This window comes from Urtica dioica, chromosome 8 (genome assembly GCF_054948205.1).
Source record: "Urtica dioica subsp. dioica isolate 48M chromosome 8, U.dioica_male_clone48M_v1_H2, whole genome shotgun sequence".
NCBI classification, from domain to species: Eukaryota; Viridiplantae; Streptophyta; class Magnoliopsida; order Rosales; family Urticaceae; genus Urtica; species Urtica dioica.
This window is the reverse complement of record NC_142763.1, coordinates 2830955-2848597: the sequence shown is the minus strand read 5'-3', so window position 1 is coordinate 2848597 and position 17643 is coordinate 2830955. Positions and strand designations below refer to the sequence as shown.

Here is a 17643-nt window from a genome sequence, read left to right as displayed (position 1 = left end):
CAATCACACTGTTTTCGCCGTTTAACTTCGTTCTCATGCTTTTCTCACATTTCACTGACACTCCCGTTCTCATGCTTGTAAACCCTACTCAGTCAGTCTAGGATTATATTACTGAGTCGAGTTCCGAACGAACTCGGGACGCCATGGACGAGTCGGTGGTCGAGCTATCGGAGACTCCGATAGAGTCGGTGGTGGAGATAGCGGAGACTCCGATACAGTCTGCGGCGAACGGCGTCGACCGAACACCGGAAGAGCTGGTCGCCAAAGGTATCGCTCCGGTGAAGCGAGACTTCCTTTGTCCTCCTCCGGCGAGACCTTCAAACAACCGGGACCGGGATACCGCCGCTCCGAAGGAGACCGATGCTAACTCTGGCGTCCTCAAGGAGAAGATGTCCAAACGGCAGTTCAAACGCGAACGACGAGAAGTGCAGTTTCTATCTCTCTCTCTCTCTCTCTCTCTCTCTCTCTCTCTTATATCTGTGTTTGCGTCCATAAAAATGTGTAAACCTGTAAATGCGTGTATAAGTATGTTCATTTTGCTAGATGATATGTTTGCCTTGATATAAACTGTGGAACTTTGGCCATATTGGATCGAGTCCAATGATTTAAATTTAATAATCTCTAGACCTGAGAAAGCGATGTACCGAATTCGTTGTTTGTCTACCATGTGAATTTATGGAATCCATGTGATGATTTAGAGTTAAAATTTTGGAAGTTTTGATCAAATTAATTTCTTTAGAATTTGTCTATCTCCAAAACTAAATATGAAATGAACGGCTTGTTGCTGCTAAAATGTTTTATTTTTCCAGATTCGTATCAACAGATTTTTCTGTTAAAGGCTCTCTGTGACAGAATGTTACTTTCTTTTTTCATTGCAGAACCAAAAATCGGCATTGAACCTCTGTCCTCAAATTGCAAAGACTGGAGACGTTAGTTCATGCAATTACGGGGATAAGTGTCGATTCAGCCACGATGTAGAAGCTTACAAGGATCAGGTGATGTGACGGTTTCTTGACTCTTTTAGGTTGATTGTGGTTTATTTGATTCGCTGCATTGTTCTGAGCGTGTTTTGATGAAGAAATGTTTATGCAGAGACCTGATGATTTAGAGGGTGAGTGCCCATTTGTGACCTCTAAAATGTCGTGTCCTTATGGCTTGGCGTGTAGATTTTCGCGTAGTCATTTAGAAGCTGTTTCTGCGGGACCCGTCCACGGTTTCAGGCATACCTCAGAGGTGAATGGATTGAGGAAAGACGTTCAGAAGCTGTTGTGGAAAAACAAGATGTGTTTCCCAAAGGCTGATGCCAAACTTAAAGCTCTGGGACTCATGGTATTTTTTATTCATCTGCTTTTTGGTTCCCATTTTAGGTTTATCTTTGTTCATGTGATTTGTCTCGTTTAGGCGTGAAATAATTTCCAGTTAGTACTCACTAGTATTTTTCTTGGACGATCTTTCCTAGTGAATTGTGCTTATTTTTTTTGTCCGATATTTAGATAGAACTGTGACTGGAATCATCAGCCACAGCAACTTGTGACTTTCCTAACATTAACAAATTTAGTAGTGAGGTGAGTGTATTATGTGTGTATTACTCTATCCCAACTTATTCCTTCATTGAATTCCATGCTAGTATTTTGTTTCTCTGCTCTCAGATCCTAAAGCGAAAAAAACAAGGGTTTACGTGCAATTATAGTTTGTTTTTGGTTTGGGGTCCAAGTTATCAACTCGTTATCTGGCTTATATTCTCTACAATTTATATCTCCAAATACATTCATCTGTTGCAGGGAAATGCAAAAGTGAAAGTCAAGACATTGACTGATAAGGAGGATGAAAAAATGGATGAGAATAATGGTCATGCTTGCAATGATAATGGCTCCACTGGATTGGTCCGTGACAAGGTTGCTGAAGTGGAAGAGTCAGCTAAAACATTAGAAACCAACGATGTTGACAACAAACCTGAATTAAATGAGCCACCACCTCCAAAGAAACCAAGATGTGTGGTTTCAGAGACCTGTCCCATTGAAACAGAAAATAAAGGTTTGCAAAATAAAATAAAAATATATATATTTTTCATAACTTGTGGACCTGTGGACCTGCAAAGTTTCAAATTGGGTTGATTTTGTTGTTTGGTAGCAAATGCAACTAAGATGGAGGAAGTCATCGGTGGAAAACCCGACCAACCAGAAGGAGAAAGTACTGTAGATTTGGTGAATCCGGAATCGGATGAAAGTCTAAAGTCACACCCACGCGAAAAAAAGATCATTGATTTCAGGGACAAGTTATATTTAGCCCCACTTACCACAGTCGGAAATCTTCCATTCAGAAGAGTGTGCAAAGGTTTGGGGGCGGACGTGACTTGTGGCGAGATGGCAATGTGTACAAATCTCTTGCAGGTGTGTATTCGGTTTCTGTTTATAGAATAGATAATATTAATGAATATGGTATGTGTGTAGATAAATAAGGGTTGAAATCTGTAGGTTTAGAAGGAATGAGAATTATGTTTTATTTCATACGGCTAACAGCCTATATATACACAAAGAATAAAAATAAAATCCCTCAATACTAGGAACTACTTCCTATTTTAATTCTAACCTAATTAAAACAGATCCCTATAAACAAGGTATTTAACGAGTTTTCTACACTCCCCCTCAAGTTGGTGCATACATATCATACATGCCCAACTTGGTTACAAAAAATTCAAAAACTGGCCGAAATAACCCCTTAGTCAGAATATCCGCTGTCTGCTCTTTGGTAGTTATGTACGGCGTACAAATAATCCCTGCCTCCATCTTCTCTTTTATAAAATGACGATCGATCTCTATATGCTTGGTTCGATCATGCTGCACCGGGTTTTGAGCAATGCTGATGGCAGCTTTGTTGTCGCAAAACAGCTTTAGAGGAAGCTCAGCCTCTTTCTTCAAATCTTCAAGTACTCTTCGTATCCATAACAATTCACATATCCCGTTAGCCATGGATCTGAACTCTGCTTCAGCACTGCTTCTTGACACGACGCTTTGCTTTTTACTTCTCCACGTGACTAGGTTCCCCCATACAAATGTACAGTAACCCGATGTAGACTTCCGATCACCTGGACCTGCCCAATCTGCGTCAGTAAATGCTTCCACAGCTCTGTTTTCTCCTTTCTTGAATAACAGTCCCTTTCCTGGACAGCTCTTCAGATATCGTAGGATCCTGTGTGTAGCATCCAAGTGCTCCTCACATGGACTATGCATAAATTGACTTACTAGGCTCACAGCGAAGGCAATATCGGGCCTCGTGTGTGCTAAGTAAATCAGTCTTCCTACCAACCTTTGATACTGCTGAACATTAACTGGAACGCCGTCAACAATATTCCCGAGCTTTTGGTTTGGATCTATTGGAGTTTCGGCAGGTCTACATCCACTCATCCCGGTGTCTTTTAAGAGATCTAGAATGTATTTTCGTTGAGAAACAACAATTCCCTTTCTTGATCTAGCAACTTCCATGCCGAGAAAGTATCTCATTTCACCTAGATCTTTTATTTCAAACTCCTTAGCCAGCTTCACTTTTAGTTGTTCTAGTCCTCCATAGTCGTCTCCTGTAAGAATGATGTCATCGACATAAACGATTAACACCGAGATCTTCATATCACTTGAGAACTTTGTGAACATAGTATGATCCGATTGAGCTTGAATGTAACCCTGCCCTTTCACAAACTGAGTGAAGCGATCAAACCAGGCGCGAGGTGATTGTTTCAGTCCATATAATGCCTTCTCTAGCTTGCAAACCTTGGACTCAAACTCATTCTCAAATCCTGGCGGTGGACTCATGTAGACTTCTTCCTCAAGCTTTCCATTAAGGAATGCATTCTTCACGTCAAATTGTCTCAGAGGCCAGTCGAGATTAGCTGCAATAGACAACAGAATTCTCACAGTGTTTAGCTTAGCGACCGGAGAAAAAGTTTCTGTATAGTCTATCCCATAGGTTTGAGTGAACCCCTTAGCTACTAGTCGCGCTTTTAGTCGTTCAAGGGTTCCATCGGCTTTCATCTTCGGTGTGAATACCCATTTACAACCAACTATGGGTTTTCCCTTTGGAAGCTCTTCCACCGACCACGTCTGATTCTTCTCCAAAGCACTTATCTCCTCAAAAACAGCCTTTTTCCACTCGGGTCGAGTTAACGCCTCCTGAATACTACTAGGGATATGAATCTCAGATATATTTGTGGTAAATGTGGAAAAAGCAGAAGAGAGTTTTGAGTATGACACATATGACGAGGTAGGATATAAAGGATAGTTGGTACATGTGCGTTTTTCTTTTCTAAGAGCAATAGGAAGATCAGAGTCTGAAATATACTTACTGGTTTCAGGTTCTGGTCCCGGTTCAGATTGTTGACTTGCTGGAGAAGTAACGGCTTCTATGTCTTGAGTTGGGACCGATCTCACATACACCTTTTCAAAGAGATTACTTGCCCGATTATTGTATATGTCCTTAGTATTGTTTCCTGATTTACTTCCAGATTCGGTGATACTTGGTTGATTTTCTTTCCTTAAAATCGTGGACTCAATATCACTTTCAATTTGAACATCAGTTATTTCCTCATTTATATGTCCGATCCCATTTTCAACAATTATTTCCTCATTTTCTAAGTCATGACCTTGTACTCTATCAAGGGAAGAATCTGTAAATATCGAATTTGTAAATATCGAATCTTCAAACTTATTCTCCCCCTGAAGATGAGTTGTAAAAAAAGGTTTATGCTCAAAAAAGGTGGTATCCATTGTAATTGTTGTTTTTTGTGTGACCGGATCAAAACATTTGTAACCTCTTTGAGTCGGAGCTATTCCCACAAAACACATTTTCTTTCCTTTAGGATCAAGTTTACTCGCATTCCTATTAGGATTTCGAATAAACACAGTACACCCAAAAATTTTTAACGGCATAGAATGAAACACCCTTGATTTTGGAAATTCATTTTGGAGAATGCTAATGGGTGTTTTAAAGGATAATATCTTTGAGGGCATGCGATTAATTAAATAAGTTGCATGTAAAACACTGTCCCCCCATAGATAATGCGGAATTTTGGTTGAAAACATTAGAGCCCGAGTGACTTCAAGGATGTGTCTATTTTTCCTTTCTGCTACGCCATTTTGTGGTGGTGTGTCAACACATGAACTTTGATGAATGATCCCTTTTTCTTCAAAAAATTTATGTAATGTGTGTGTGAAATATTCACGCCCATTATCACTCCTAAGCATTTGTATTTGAGTATTAAATTGTGTTTGAATCATATTATAAAAACTTTTAAACACGGTTTCCACCTCAGATTTTTCTTTTAGCAAAAATACCCATGTAACCCGTGTGTGATCATCAATAAGAGTCAAAAACCATCTTTTTCCTGAACAAGTCGGGACTCTAGACGCACCCCATATATCACTATGGATAAGAGAGAAAGGTTTAGTTGGTTTATAAGCTCTAGGTGGGTAGGAGTTTTTATGATGTTTTGCTAAAGCACAAATGTCACAGTGAAAAGAAGAAATATCTTTATTCATGAATAAATCAGGAAATAACATTTTCAAATAGTAAAAGCTAGGATGTCCTAGACGAAAATGCATCAAATAAATTTCTTTATTACTTGGACATGAGACAATTTGTAGGCAAGTCTTCTCTTGATCGTTATGTGAGTCCGTTCCCTCATCTAGGATATAGAGTCCATCACTTTCTCTAGCACTGCCAATCATCCTCCCCGATTCCAGATCCTGAAATATACAGTGAGAAGATTCAAAAATAGCACGACAATTTAGATCTTTGGTTATTTTGCTAATAGAGAAGAGGTTGCATGAAAGGTTAGGGACATGTAGCACTTTATTCAAGGGTAGAGAAGGTGAGGGAATTATGTTTCCATTCCCTGCAATTGCCGAGAATGAACCATTGGCAATTTTTACTTTTTTATTTCCGGCAGAAGGTTTATAGGTAGAGAATAGGGTGGAATTTCCTGTCATGTGATCACTTGCTCCTGAGTCAATGATCCAGGTATTTTTGTCTTTTGAACATAGATAAGAGAAGGGTATGGATACTATGTTACCACTTTGGACGAAGGAACATGAAGGGTTATCAGGGCTGGAAGAATTTTGTGAGGACTGCAGTAGTTTCAGGAGTTGTTCAATCTGATCCCTTGTGAAATTTGGCTGTCCCGAGTCGACTTGTTCCTTTTGTGAAGAGTCAGTCGTGGTGTGGAAAGCCTTCTCGTTCTTCTTCTTTGCTCCTGGTGGTTTTCCGTGTATCTTCCAGCAGGTTTCCCTTGTGTGCCATAGCTTCTTGCAATGATCGCACCACGGCTTCTTCCTCTCTTCTTGTCCACTGCCCCGTGTGAAGAGTGCAGAGGGTTCAGCCGAGGAAGGCTCCTCAGAGTTTATCATGATCTTCCTCCGGTTTTCTTCCTGTCTAATTTCGGAGAAGACTTCTCTCATTGAAGGCAGTGGGCGCCTTCCTAGGATCCTCCCCTTTGCTTCGTCGAGATTCCTGTTAACACCATTAAGAAACATGTAAACACGATCGTTTTCTTCGCGTTTTTGTTGCCGCGCATAGTCAGCGGTACTCTCCCATGTGTCTTCGTAGCACTGGTCCAGTTCTTGCCATAAGGACACCATCTCGTTATAGTAGACCGTCACATCCCTGCTCCCTTGCTTGGCCTGCCATAGCTTCGTCTTCAATTCGAAAATCTGCGAGGAGTTTCCCAGATCAGAGTAGGTTTCCCTCACTGATTCCCAGATTTCTTTAGCCGTCTTCATAAACATGTGAGGTTTTGCAATTGATGCTTCCATGGAGTTGAGTAGCCACGCCATCACCAGTGAATTCTCCGATCTCCAAATCTGGTAGCCTTCATCGCTTTCCTTCAGGTTCTTGACTTTGCCGGTTAGGTAGCCCAGTCTTCCTCTTCCATCAATACCAAGCTTTACTGATTGAGACCATTCCAGAAAATTCCTTCCATTCAGCCTATGCCCGGTGATGAGCATAGATGAATGGATGGATGACTGAGATGTCTCCATATTGGTTGCTTGAGTTATTTCGGATGAGGAATTTTTGGGGGCTGGTGTGTTTTCCATCTAATTAGGTTAAGAGAGCCTGCAGCTCTGATACCATGTAGGTTTAGAAGGAATGAGAATTATGTTTTATTTCATACGGCTAACAGCCTATATATACACAAAGAATAAAAATAAAATCCCTCAATACTAGGAACTACTTCCTATTTTAATTCTAACCTAATTAAAACAGATCCCTATAAACAAGGTATTTAACGAGTTTTCTACAAAATCAATAGTTGTAAGAGTCTATAAATATGAAGTTTATGGTAGAACAAAAGGAGGCTGATTGCAATCAAGTTGTGGGTGGTGAAAGAAAATTCTTTTTTGGGAGAAAGCAAACCTCTCAAAAATCTAGAAACTATCTTCGTTTTCTGTTATCCTCTATTGTATACTGATAAAAAATTAATGAACTTCTTAACAAAAACTTTCTAAAAGGGTGTTTTAATTTTCATGTTCTTTGACTTTCGATCTTGTAATTTGTGGGATGATAGGGTCAAGCTTCGGAATGGGCACTATTGAGACGACACACGTCGGAAGATTTTTTCGGCGTACAAATTTGTGGCTCCTTTCCCGATACTGTCGCACATGTCGTCGAACTCATTGACCAGGAATGTTCCATTGACTTTATTGATATAAACATGGGTTGCCCAATCGATCTCGTTTGCAATAAAGGTGCCGGATCGGCTCTTCTCATGAAGCCAATGCGAATGAAGGGAATCATAGAGGCAGTCTCGGGCACGGTCGACAAACCTATAACCATGAAGGTGTACTAAGTTACTGGAATCTTTCACAAATCAATTAAAAATAATTCAAGCACTTTTTCATTTTCTTCTCTTTTTCGTGTTTTGATAGGTTAGAACAGCCTATTTTGAAGGGAAAAACCGCATCGATTCTCTTATTGCGGACATGGGATCTTGGGGAGCCACTGCAGTGACTATCCACGGTCGATCAAGACAACAGCGTTATAGTAAGCTTGCGGACTGGGAATATGTGTACAAGTGTGCCAGAAAAGCTCCTGATTCTCTGCAAGTGCTGGGAAATGGGGACGTATCTTCGTTTGTGGATTGGAACAAGCACAAATCTAATTGCCCTGAGCTTTCGAGCTGCATGATTGCTCGAGGGGCTCTAGTCAAGGTCTGTTCTTTCTTTGGAGTCTCGGCTGATTATTACATATTTAGTTGGTGGCTTCAGAAACAGAAAACAACTGGCTATCTTAATGATGCATTGATTTTACGATGCAGCCTTGGGTATTTACCGAAATCAAGGAGCAAAGGCACTGGGATATCAGTTCCGGAGAGCGACTCGATATTTTGAAAGAATACGTGCGCTTTGGTCTCGAGCATTGGGGGTCAGACTCAAAAGGTCAGACATTGCTTAAGCTTCTTTCATCACCTAAGGCCATCTCCAACTCCAACACACCGTTTCAGATTTCATTCTGTAGAGTACTAGAAATTACAGTATCTCGCATTTTAATTGATTTTGTAGCAATTTAATCATTTTATACAAATTAAAAATTAACGAAACTCATCTTAAATAACTTGTCTATTTATAATGGGAAGTAATTAATTTATATTCTAAGCCTAAAACAGAATAAAAGTAGAAACAATTTTGTTTCAATCAGTACTTTTAAAATCGGGTCCATTGGCTATCTAGCCACATGAAATGTTAGAATTTTGAAATAGCCAACGTTTCGTTAATTTTTTGTAAATAGCCACATAAATCTATTTACGCTATAAAAATAACAAAAAATGCAGAGTAAATTTCTAGTAAATATGGTTATTTACGAAATATTTCCAACAGTTTTTGGCTATATACAAAAAATTTACAAAACGTTGGCTAAAACACAAACACTTATGTTTATGTGGCTTATATCGCTAAATTTTTGTTTAAAATTTTAACAAACTTATCAATATTCAGGTGTGCAAACACTTGGCTGGCTTGTGTTTCTTAAAAGGCTTTCGTACCGAAATTTTCGTCTTCGAAATTAATTAGTCTATTTTTATTATTAAGGTGTGGAAACGACGAGGCATTTCTTGTTGGAATGGCTAAGCTACGCGTTTCGATACGTCCCTGTGGGTCTCCTCGACGTCGTTCCACAGCAGCTCAATTGGCGACCCCCTTCATACTTCGGCCGTAACGACCTCGAGACCATGATGGCTTCTGAATCCGCTGCCGATTGGGTAAAAAAAAAAACTGAATACAATATTAATGATCTCTGTAAATTTTGTGTGTCTGTGCGCAGTACTAATGCTAAGAATGTTGCAGATTAGGATCTCGGAGATGTTGCTCGGAAAAGTTCCCGATACCTTCACGTTCGCGCCAAAGCACAAATCGAACAGTTACGATCGCGCAGAGAATGGCTAAAAAATTCTGCGTTATGTTGTTGATTGCAAGGCTTGCTTTCTTTTGCTTATATGTTCCGTTCTCTCGTCTCCTCAGAAAACCATACTGTTGTTTTTATGTTCTTTTTTTTTTATTATGGCTTAGCTTTGTGGCTAATGATGAACAACGATCCAAACTGTAATCCCATTATTTAAATGCCGGTCTGCTTTCTTTCTTTCAGGCTCTCTGTCATGAACTGAATAGAACGGTTATTAATACCCAAATCACAAAGCTATTGCTACGAAAAACCACCCAATATTTGTGCTTACAGAGCTGTCTCTTCCGTTCGACCGTCTTTGGAGTTATAGTCTGTCTTGTAGTGATTCTTTTTGTCTTTTCCGGAAATGGGAATGAAGCATTTCATGAATAAATTGTGCCCAGAGTTGGTAAATCGTCAATTATAAGAGACTCGTTCCACACAGAGAACAGCATAATCAACGTGAAAAACATGTCTTGGCAAATAGTGAGCTACGTTATTACATGAACTTGGAAGCGTCGTGATTCACAAGTGGGGCCAAGCCGTAGTACATTTAGCGTGGACCGCACGTAACCTCTTTGCTGGTGTGAATTCTGATTCCAACAACTAACAATTTTTTTGTACTGAAACTCAAAATTTTAGGCGAATAACGACGCGACTCTGTTTACTTTTATAATCACTCGATCGACACAAACAAATTGAAATGAACACGGATGAAGCATATTTCCTACCCCCAAAGACGGTGATTCCTAGCACTCACTTATCAATAACCTGCAAAAGTAAATGCTCAACAAAGAAGATATAAACTCACGTTGCCACAGTAATACGAAAAAAAAAAAAAAAAAACCCTAGTTTACTACAACTAAACAACAGCTCTTTTTGCTAGAGTCGTATATATATTGTGATATCCGTACTGCAATCCTGAATAAGTACCTTGTAAAACAAAGGAAAAAAACCAAACATCAATCGATTTTCTGTTTGTTTTATCTAATAGAAACATACTAACACCCAATCCTTTTTCTTCCAAGGAATCAAATCACTACCAATGTCTGTAACTTATAACACTTCCAATTAAAAAAAAAAAAAAACACCCCCCAAATTCTGTGTCACAGATCAAAGCAGTAGCGTATCTCTCATCTTCCATACTCCCATATCCTTAAATTAAAATTGAAAAAAAAAAAAAACTAAAACATAAAAATAAAATCATAAAGATCATCATCATCATCATCATCATCAATCAATCTATCTTAGCCTTAGCTTGTTCAAGTAGCAGCGGCAACAACAACATCCTCTTGTTCATGTTCATGATGATGATGATTCGGATTGGGACTCGGGCCGGGATTCGCCTGAACCCAGCCTCCGTCGATGGAATCGTCTTCCAATCCCCCGGAGATCCCATCGTCCACGAAATCCCCGACCCGTTTCACCTTGAGCTCGGTGGGCTCCACCGGATAGTTCCCGGAGAAGCAGGCGTAGCAGAAGCTCGACGAATCCCCTCCGTCGCCCTCGTCCCCCATCAAGCCCCGCAGCGACTCGAACGGCAAGAACGCCAGCGAATCGCACCCGATGTGGTCCCTGATCTCGTCCACGCTCATCCGGTTCGATATGAGCTCCCCGGGGCTGGGCGTGTCGACCCCGTAGTAGCACGACGCCACGATCGGCGGAGAAGCGATCCTCATGTGCACCTCCGTGGCCCCCGCCTCGCGGAGCAGCCTCACGATCTTCGACGAGGTCGTGCCCCGGACGATGGAGTCGTCGACCACCACGACCCGCTTCCCTTTCAGGACGGCCCGGACCGGGGCGAGCTTGAGCTTCACTCCGAAGTCGCGGATCTTCTGCGAGGGCTCGATGAAGGTCCGGCCCACGTAGTGGGACCGGATGAGGCCTTGCTGGAACGGGACGCCGGAGCGGGCGGCGTACCCGAGGGCGGCGACCACGCCGGAGTCCGGGACCGGGACGACCACGTCGGCCTCCGCGGGGGCGGTGGCGGCGAGGATCTCGCCGAACGAGTGGCGGGACTGGTAGACGGAGCGTCCGAAGACGGTGGAGCTCGGGAGGGAAAAGTAGACGTGTTCGAAGACGCACTGTTTGGGGTTGGGGTGAGCCATGAGGCAGAGGGACTGGACGCCGTGGCGGTCGGCGACGACGACTTCGCCGGGGAAGACTTCGCGCTCGTAGACGGCGTCGATGAGGTCGAGAGCGCAGGTCTCGGAGGCGAAGACGACGGCGCCGTTTTGGCGGCGGCCCATGACCAGGGGTCGGAAGCCGTAGGGGTCTCTGACGGCGACGATCTTGTCGGCGGCGGCGAAGACCATGGAGTAGGCTCCGAGGAGCTGCTCGCAGGCGTCGACGATTCGGAGGAGGAAAGGTCGGTGCTTTGAGGTGGCGATGAGGTGGAGGACGACCTCGGTGTCGGAGGTGGTGTTGAAGATGGAGCCGGAGTCTTCGAGGCGGTGGCGGAGGTTGGTGTAGTTGACCAAGTTGCCGTTGTGGGCGACTCCGACGGAGCCGAAGCGGTAGCCGGCGACGAAGGGCTGGACGTTCTTGAGCATGGAGGAGCCGGCGGTGGAGTATCTGACGTGGCCGATGGCGGAGGAGCCGGGGAGCTGGGCGAGCTTCGTGGGGTTGAAGACTTCGGAGACGAGGCCCACGCCGGTGACGGAGTGGAGGACGCCGTCGTGGACGGAGACGATGCCGGCGCCTTCTTGGCCGCGGTGCTGGAGGGCGTGGAGGGCCAGGTAGGACAGGGCGGCGGCCTCCGGGTCGCCGTAGATTCCCACCACGCCGCACTCTTCCCGGGGCTTGTCGTCTTGTTGTTCGTGGTGGGAATCGGCGGCGGCGGCGGCGGCGTCGGGGATTAAGGGGTTGAGGGCTCTTGCGGCGGCGGATTTGAGGAAGGAGGGCTTGGAGGGGAAAGAGGGGACATGGAAAAGGGAAGGTTTGTTGGTGGAAGACGGAGAGAGGGATGAGAGCTTACCGGTGATTGCGGCCACGGAAGTGCCGGCGGTGCTGGAAGTCGCCATGACTGTAAGACTGTGGGTGTTTCTCTCTCTCTCTCTCTTTCTCTCTGTGAAAAGAGAAGACTAAAAAGTGTGCGTCTTTTGGTTTTGCTGTCTTTTGGGTCTCTTCTAGGTTTTCTTTTTTTATATTTTCTTTTTTCTTTTTTTTATAGCTAAGGGACTTGAGTATACTCTTTTTTTTAAAAAAAATTTAATTAAATAGTTGTGTAACTTGCGTAGTCGCGTGTATATTTTTTTTTTTTTTAATTTTTCTTTTATAATAATAGCTGGAAGCTTTCCATTGGGAAAAAGGCGTAATATCCAAGAGTACAAACATTCAAAATCTTTCCACAATGAAGAATAATATCTCGTAACAAAGATTCAAGACTAGATTACGATGAACGCACATCATACGTGAACTTCTGATTACCGAAAGATTGGCCAAATTAACTTTCGTGTATCTAGTATATATCTACGACTAGACTTGATATTTTTTTTTTTATTCAGAGTTAGTTAGATAAATTTTGTGCATGTTTGACAATGATACTGTATCAATACTATCTATCTACAACTAGAATCGATAGGATTAAAAGAAAATCAACGACTATAAGTTTGAAGCGAAAAGTTCCATAATAAAATAATAATAATAAACATTATAAATATATTAAGCATTTTGCAAAAATTAGCAAAAAAAAAAAAAAAGTAGCTCCTTCTGAATATGACCAAACAAACACCAACCTAATTTTAGGCAAACTAGACACAACAAAATCTAAAAGTTTGTTATGTTCACTTGCAATTCCCTCAAGGATTTAGTATCATAGCTCAATTTTTTCCCAAATTTTTTTCTCTCAAGATCAACAATGGCGTCTCCGTCAATTCCCGCTGGTCTATCCTCTTCCCCTACCATCATTTCTGCTTCTCAATGTCAACTGTACCAATAATACACGCCTCACATCAATCCACTGCAGTTCAAGCTTGATCGAAAAATTTATAGTTTTGATCGACTTGAGTTTTGTCAACAACGAGAGCTCATGGACTCAACGAAATTCTTCTCGGCAAGATTCCGTGTCCGAGTCAAACTCTCAAGTCAATTGTCAATGATGGCGATTCAACTCGGATTCCGAATCCATAATTCATTATCTGGACTCGATTGGATCAATTCATTCCATGTTCGGTATTTGTTTTAATGTTATTCATAGTATCAAAATTATGTTCGGATACTATTCATACAACCAAAAATTTCAATACCATTCGCTATTATTCATCGATTTTTCCCCGAAAAATATATTATGTTTTAAGTTTTAATTTTTTTAATAGATGAATATTGTCGGGATTAACTATAACATGAAGAGAATATTACATTTTGGTTTAACCAATATTCCAACATTATTCAAATTGACAAATTACGGTCCAATAAAGATTGGGATTCCAGTTCGGTCGGCGAATGCCCAGGATTAGTCCGGCCAAGATGTAGAGTGTGGTGGTGCCAAGCTCGATCACAAACTTGATTAGGCATTGTCCTCAACAACATATAACATATCGGAATGAAAATAAAATCAAAATCAAAATGCTCAACAAAATATATAAGATGTTTTGAATAATTATTCCAAGTTTGAGCAATTTCACCCTGCGTGTTAGATGTATGGAGCCTAATCGGTTATCGGGCTAACGAATTGAAGACCGGCGCCGAGGTAACGACTGAAGACCTTACGACGATGATTTGCGATCGACCTAGTGAAAATATGCAGCGGCAAAGTGGATGTAGCTTTCGCCTTAAAAGTGAACCACTATAAATATGTGTATGTCATTTGTTCTTTGCGTATTAATTTAGTTTTATGGCACTGCGCGTGTAGATCACAACCAAAATTGGAGGTAATTGGTTCAACATATTCACCCTTTCTTTCATTGTTTTCTTGCTTCCAATATTCTCATATATTTTTAGGCTTCAATTTTTTAAGAGGTTACACCAAATTGCCATGAGATAATACCGAGTAGAAAATGTTGTCTATGGTGCCCACAAGAAGAGTAGTAGTGTCTATTTATGTACATTTGATGTCATATAGTCTTACGAAGACTCTTGCTTGTAATTGCTTATTCATTAATAAAAAGTTGAAACGTTCATTCAATCTTCCTTGTCTGAAGCTTTATGATAAAACCATAGTCTTTCAGTCCATAAACAAACTAAACAACTTACGAATAGACAAATGTAGATTTGCATGAACAAACTCTTCGTAGTTTGCTTAAAACGATATATTCGCAATCTTAGGGTCAAAGGACTATTGACCTCAGTATGATTGTTAGAAGAATCTATGATGTCTGGTTATGAGGCATTGAGAGTTAGGAACTCTATAGTTCTTCTAGGTATCTTCCGAAGGTACTGAATTGACCAGTGCACTTCTAGAGACAAGATAAGAACAAACCATTTAACCTCTTATGTCTCGAAGTCACTATGTATGAATTGCATCATGCTTACCTTAATCCTGAAATGAGACATGCCATTTCACACCTTAGTATTCTCATTTGAGAAAGTCAGAGTTCGGACTCACTATGTCATTCCGAACAGGGCCTATTGGTGAAATACTAAGTTGTGAGTATGTCATGAGTAACTTTGTGAAGTTCTCATAGATATGGAATTCATGTACAAGATTGCTGAAATGCAATGTATGTCACCTCATGCTTTGTTCCTTGGAGTGTGAATAAATGAACTGGCCAGTGTCCAAATTGAGTCCTGACTCTTTTGGATGAAACAATGTGACTTGTTAGCTCCTCGTCAATACATTGTTTCTAACTTATTCACAAGCGACAAAGGAGTTGAGGAAATAACAGCTAGAAGGGTAAAATGGTAATTTAGTAAATCCCGACTAGCTGATGACATTCATGAAGGGTAGCATAGATAATATTCAGTGGATCCGCTCATTATAATTAGGTCGAATTCTTGAGTAGAAAACAAATTCATTTGAACCGAGAGATTTTCAGTGTCAGCTCTTTAGTGGAGTCAGCTGGCATTAAGCTAAACTTGGAAAAGGTTTGTGAACTTTTGAGTCCAAGTGTTTAGCTCAAGCTTTGTTCATTTGGGTCCATGAGGTCACTGTCACGAATCACATCGATAGGAATAGTTAAACTGGAAGCTAAGTCAAAACAAGAACGAAAATTGTCGAAAGGGTATTTTTGTCTTTTGAGACATAAGGATGAAATGGATGTCAATAAATTTTGACAAGTTCATTTGATGACTTAATGTCACTCGGCCATAATTTGATTAATTGGGCCTTGTGAATTAATTTCGTTTCATAAGAATTTTATTGAAAATTCTTAATGGGCCTTTTACATGTTGTCATGAACAAATGAAGAAGCTTCTAGAAGCTCCTTCTAGATGTGAAATGGGCGCCCAAATACCCAAGGGAAAGAGAAATTATTTTGTGCATAAATGTATCAAGATACTTGCCAAAAGAAAAAGAGGAAACAAATTTCCTCTATGAGGAAAGCATAAGTTCGGCCAACACAAGGGAAAGAGAGAGACAAACTAAATGAGGAAACAAATCCAAGGCTTATTGAAGCACATGTTGGACGTGCAAAGCAAGGGAAAAAGAGGAAATAAGATTTCCTCATAAAGGCTTGGAAAATAAGAGGAAACTACTTCTTTCCAAGGCCAACCCTTCTCCTATAAATAGGACCCTCATTCCTCTCATTCTATTTTTTTCAACATAAGTTAGAGATTGAGAGACTCTCTCTCTAGACATTGTTGGCCGCCCCTCTTCTCTCTCTTTCTAGTTTCTATTTTCGATTTTTCTTGTCTTGGCACCTAGGTCCTCACTCGACCTAGTCTTTAGCTCTGCGACTTTGAGACTCGTTCTTAAGTCGTAGTGTTTAAAAGTGCCCACTCACTGATTCCTTCTTTTCGAGTGATTTAGTGATAGAAACTTTCGTGGTTGCTCGAGGTGCCGAGGAAAGAAAGAGAGACGTGCTGCGAGGGGAGACGAGCGTTGCAACTTTCCAAAAGCTTCTACAAGGTTCAAGCTTCAAGAAAGGTTAGTAACTTTAATAGCTCATATTAGTTTTTATTTACATGCACATGCTCTTGTCTAGGTTAGTAAAAACTAGTTTTACTTAAAAAGAAAATTTTTAAAATTCCGCCGCTTAACGAAGCGTTAAACTTTTTCTCAAACCCTAGATCGATTCCAACAAATGGTATCAGAGCTATGGTCAAAGGAATGCATGTGCATGTTTTTAAATTATGAGCTTGAAAATCGTTTTCGAAAGTTTACTAATTTTGTGACAAGTTAGAATTGTAATCTTAGATTTTTTTTTAATTTATTGCTCATGCCTTTAAATTAAAAACCATGTTGATTTTCTATGAGTTTGGGATGATGTTAAAACACATTAGAATCAGTTCTAAAAGTTTTTAATTTTTTATATTGAAAAACGTGTTTTAAAGGTTTGAGAATTTTCGAGTAAATTTTGTGACTAGTTTTATTTTCTTGCTAGTTTCGTTTATTTACTTGAATCGTTTTATGCATGTTGTTATTTCTTTTATTCTATGTTATTACCCTGCTAATAAAACACAAATAAAAGCTTTAAACAACATCTTAAAACGTTCCGTTACACTCGATTCTTTTTCGCACCTAAAAGGACGAAGCTTTAATTTATTTCTTTTTCTTCGAGCTGGAATGTAGACCCGCATTAAAAGCGGCATAACTCTCTGCTCAGAAATCGAAATTTAATGATTCTTGAATCAAATTAAAGCTCTGTCTGTCCTCTGTCCAATGCCACCGGTTTCGGCTCAAAAGGACATCGGAGCCGCCAGTTATGGCGATTTTACTCCGAGGTGCGCGGCTGTCTGAAACTCCAGTTTTTTAGAAATCCGGATTTTCAAACCCCACTACCATGAGTTATAGAACTCTAATGAGAAAACTTTCTTGAGCAAAAATGTTTTTCATATGATTATAAACATGATGTGTAAGATTAAAATGTTTTGATTTTTGAAAGTTTAATTGAAATTGAATTTTTACAAAACTAGTTTGAATTTTGAAAAACCGTTTTCACTTTCAAACTTGAAAATATTTTGTCATCCAAATCAAATAAGTTTTCAAAATGTTTTCAAAACTATATATATATCACATATGTTCAAAATCTATATGCTCTTGAAATTTTGAGTGGGAGGTCTCTTTGTAGACAAAACCGAAAAATAAAAAGATGTGTAATCTCAAACTTTCAAGTGTTCGAGTGA

The 17643-nt window shown here is 40.6% G+C and overlaps 2 protein-coding genes across 2 annotated transcripts; one reads left to right on the top strand and one right to left on the bottom strand.

Moving 5' to 3' along the window:
- The first annotated feature begins 39 nt into the window (after window positions 1-39).
- On the top strand, window positions 40-9623 carry LOC149387263 (FMN-linked oxidoreductases superfamily protein). The gene is made up of 10 exons (XM_089621895.1): window positions 40-425; window positions 879-995; window positions 1093-1329; window positions 1782-2034; window positions 2131-2390; window positions 7553-7825; window positions 7914-8195; window positions 8303-8423; window positions 9072-9241; window positions 9327-9623. The coding sequence occupies exons 1-10, from the start codon at window positions 144-146 to the stop codon at window positions 9423-9425; spliced, it is 2094 nt and encodes a 697-aa protein (XP_089478021.1). The 5' UTR covers window positions 40-143; the 3' UTR covers window positions 9426-9623.
- Window positions 9624-10367: 744 nt separating this feature from the next.
- On the bottom strand, window positions 10368-12593 carry ASE2 (GLN phosphoribosyl pyrophosphate amidotransferase 2). Its single transcript, XM_089621896.1, has one exon. It carries the CDS (start codon window positions 12441-12443, stop codon window positions 10683-10685), a length of 1761 nt encoding a protein of 586 aa, XP_089478022.1. The 5' UTR covers window positions 12444-12593; the 3' UTR covers window positions 10368-10682.
- Between the last annotated feature and the right edge of the window lie 5050 nt (window positions 12594-17643).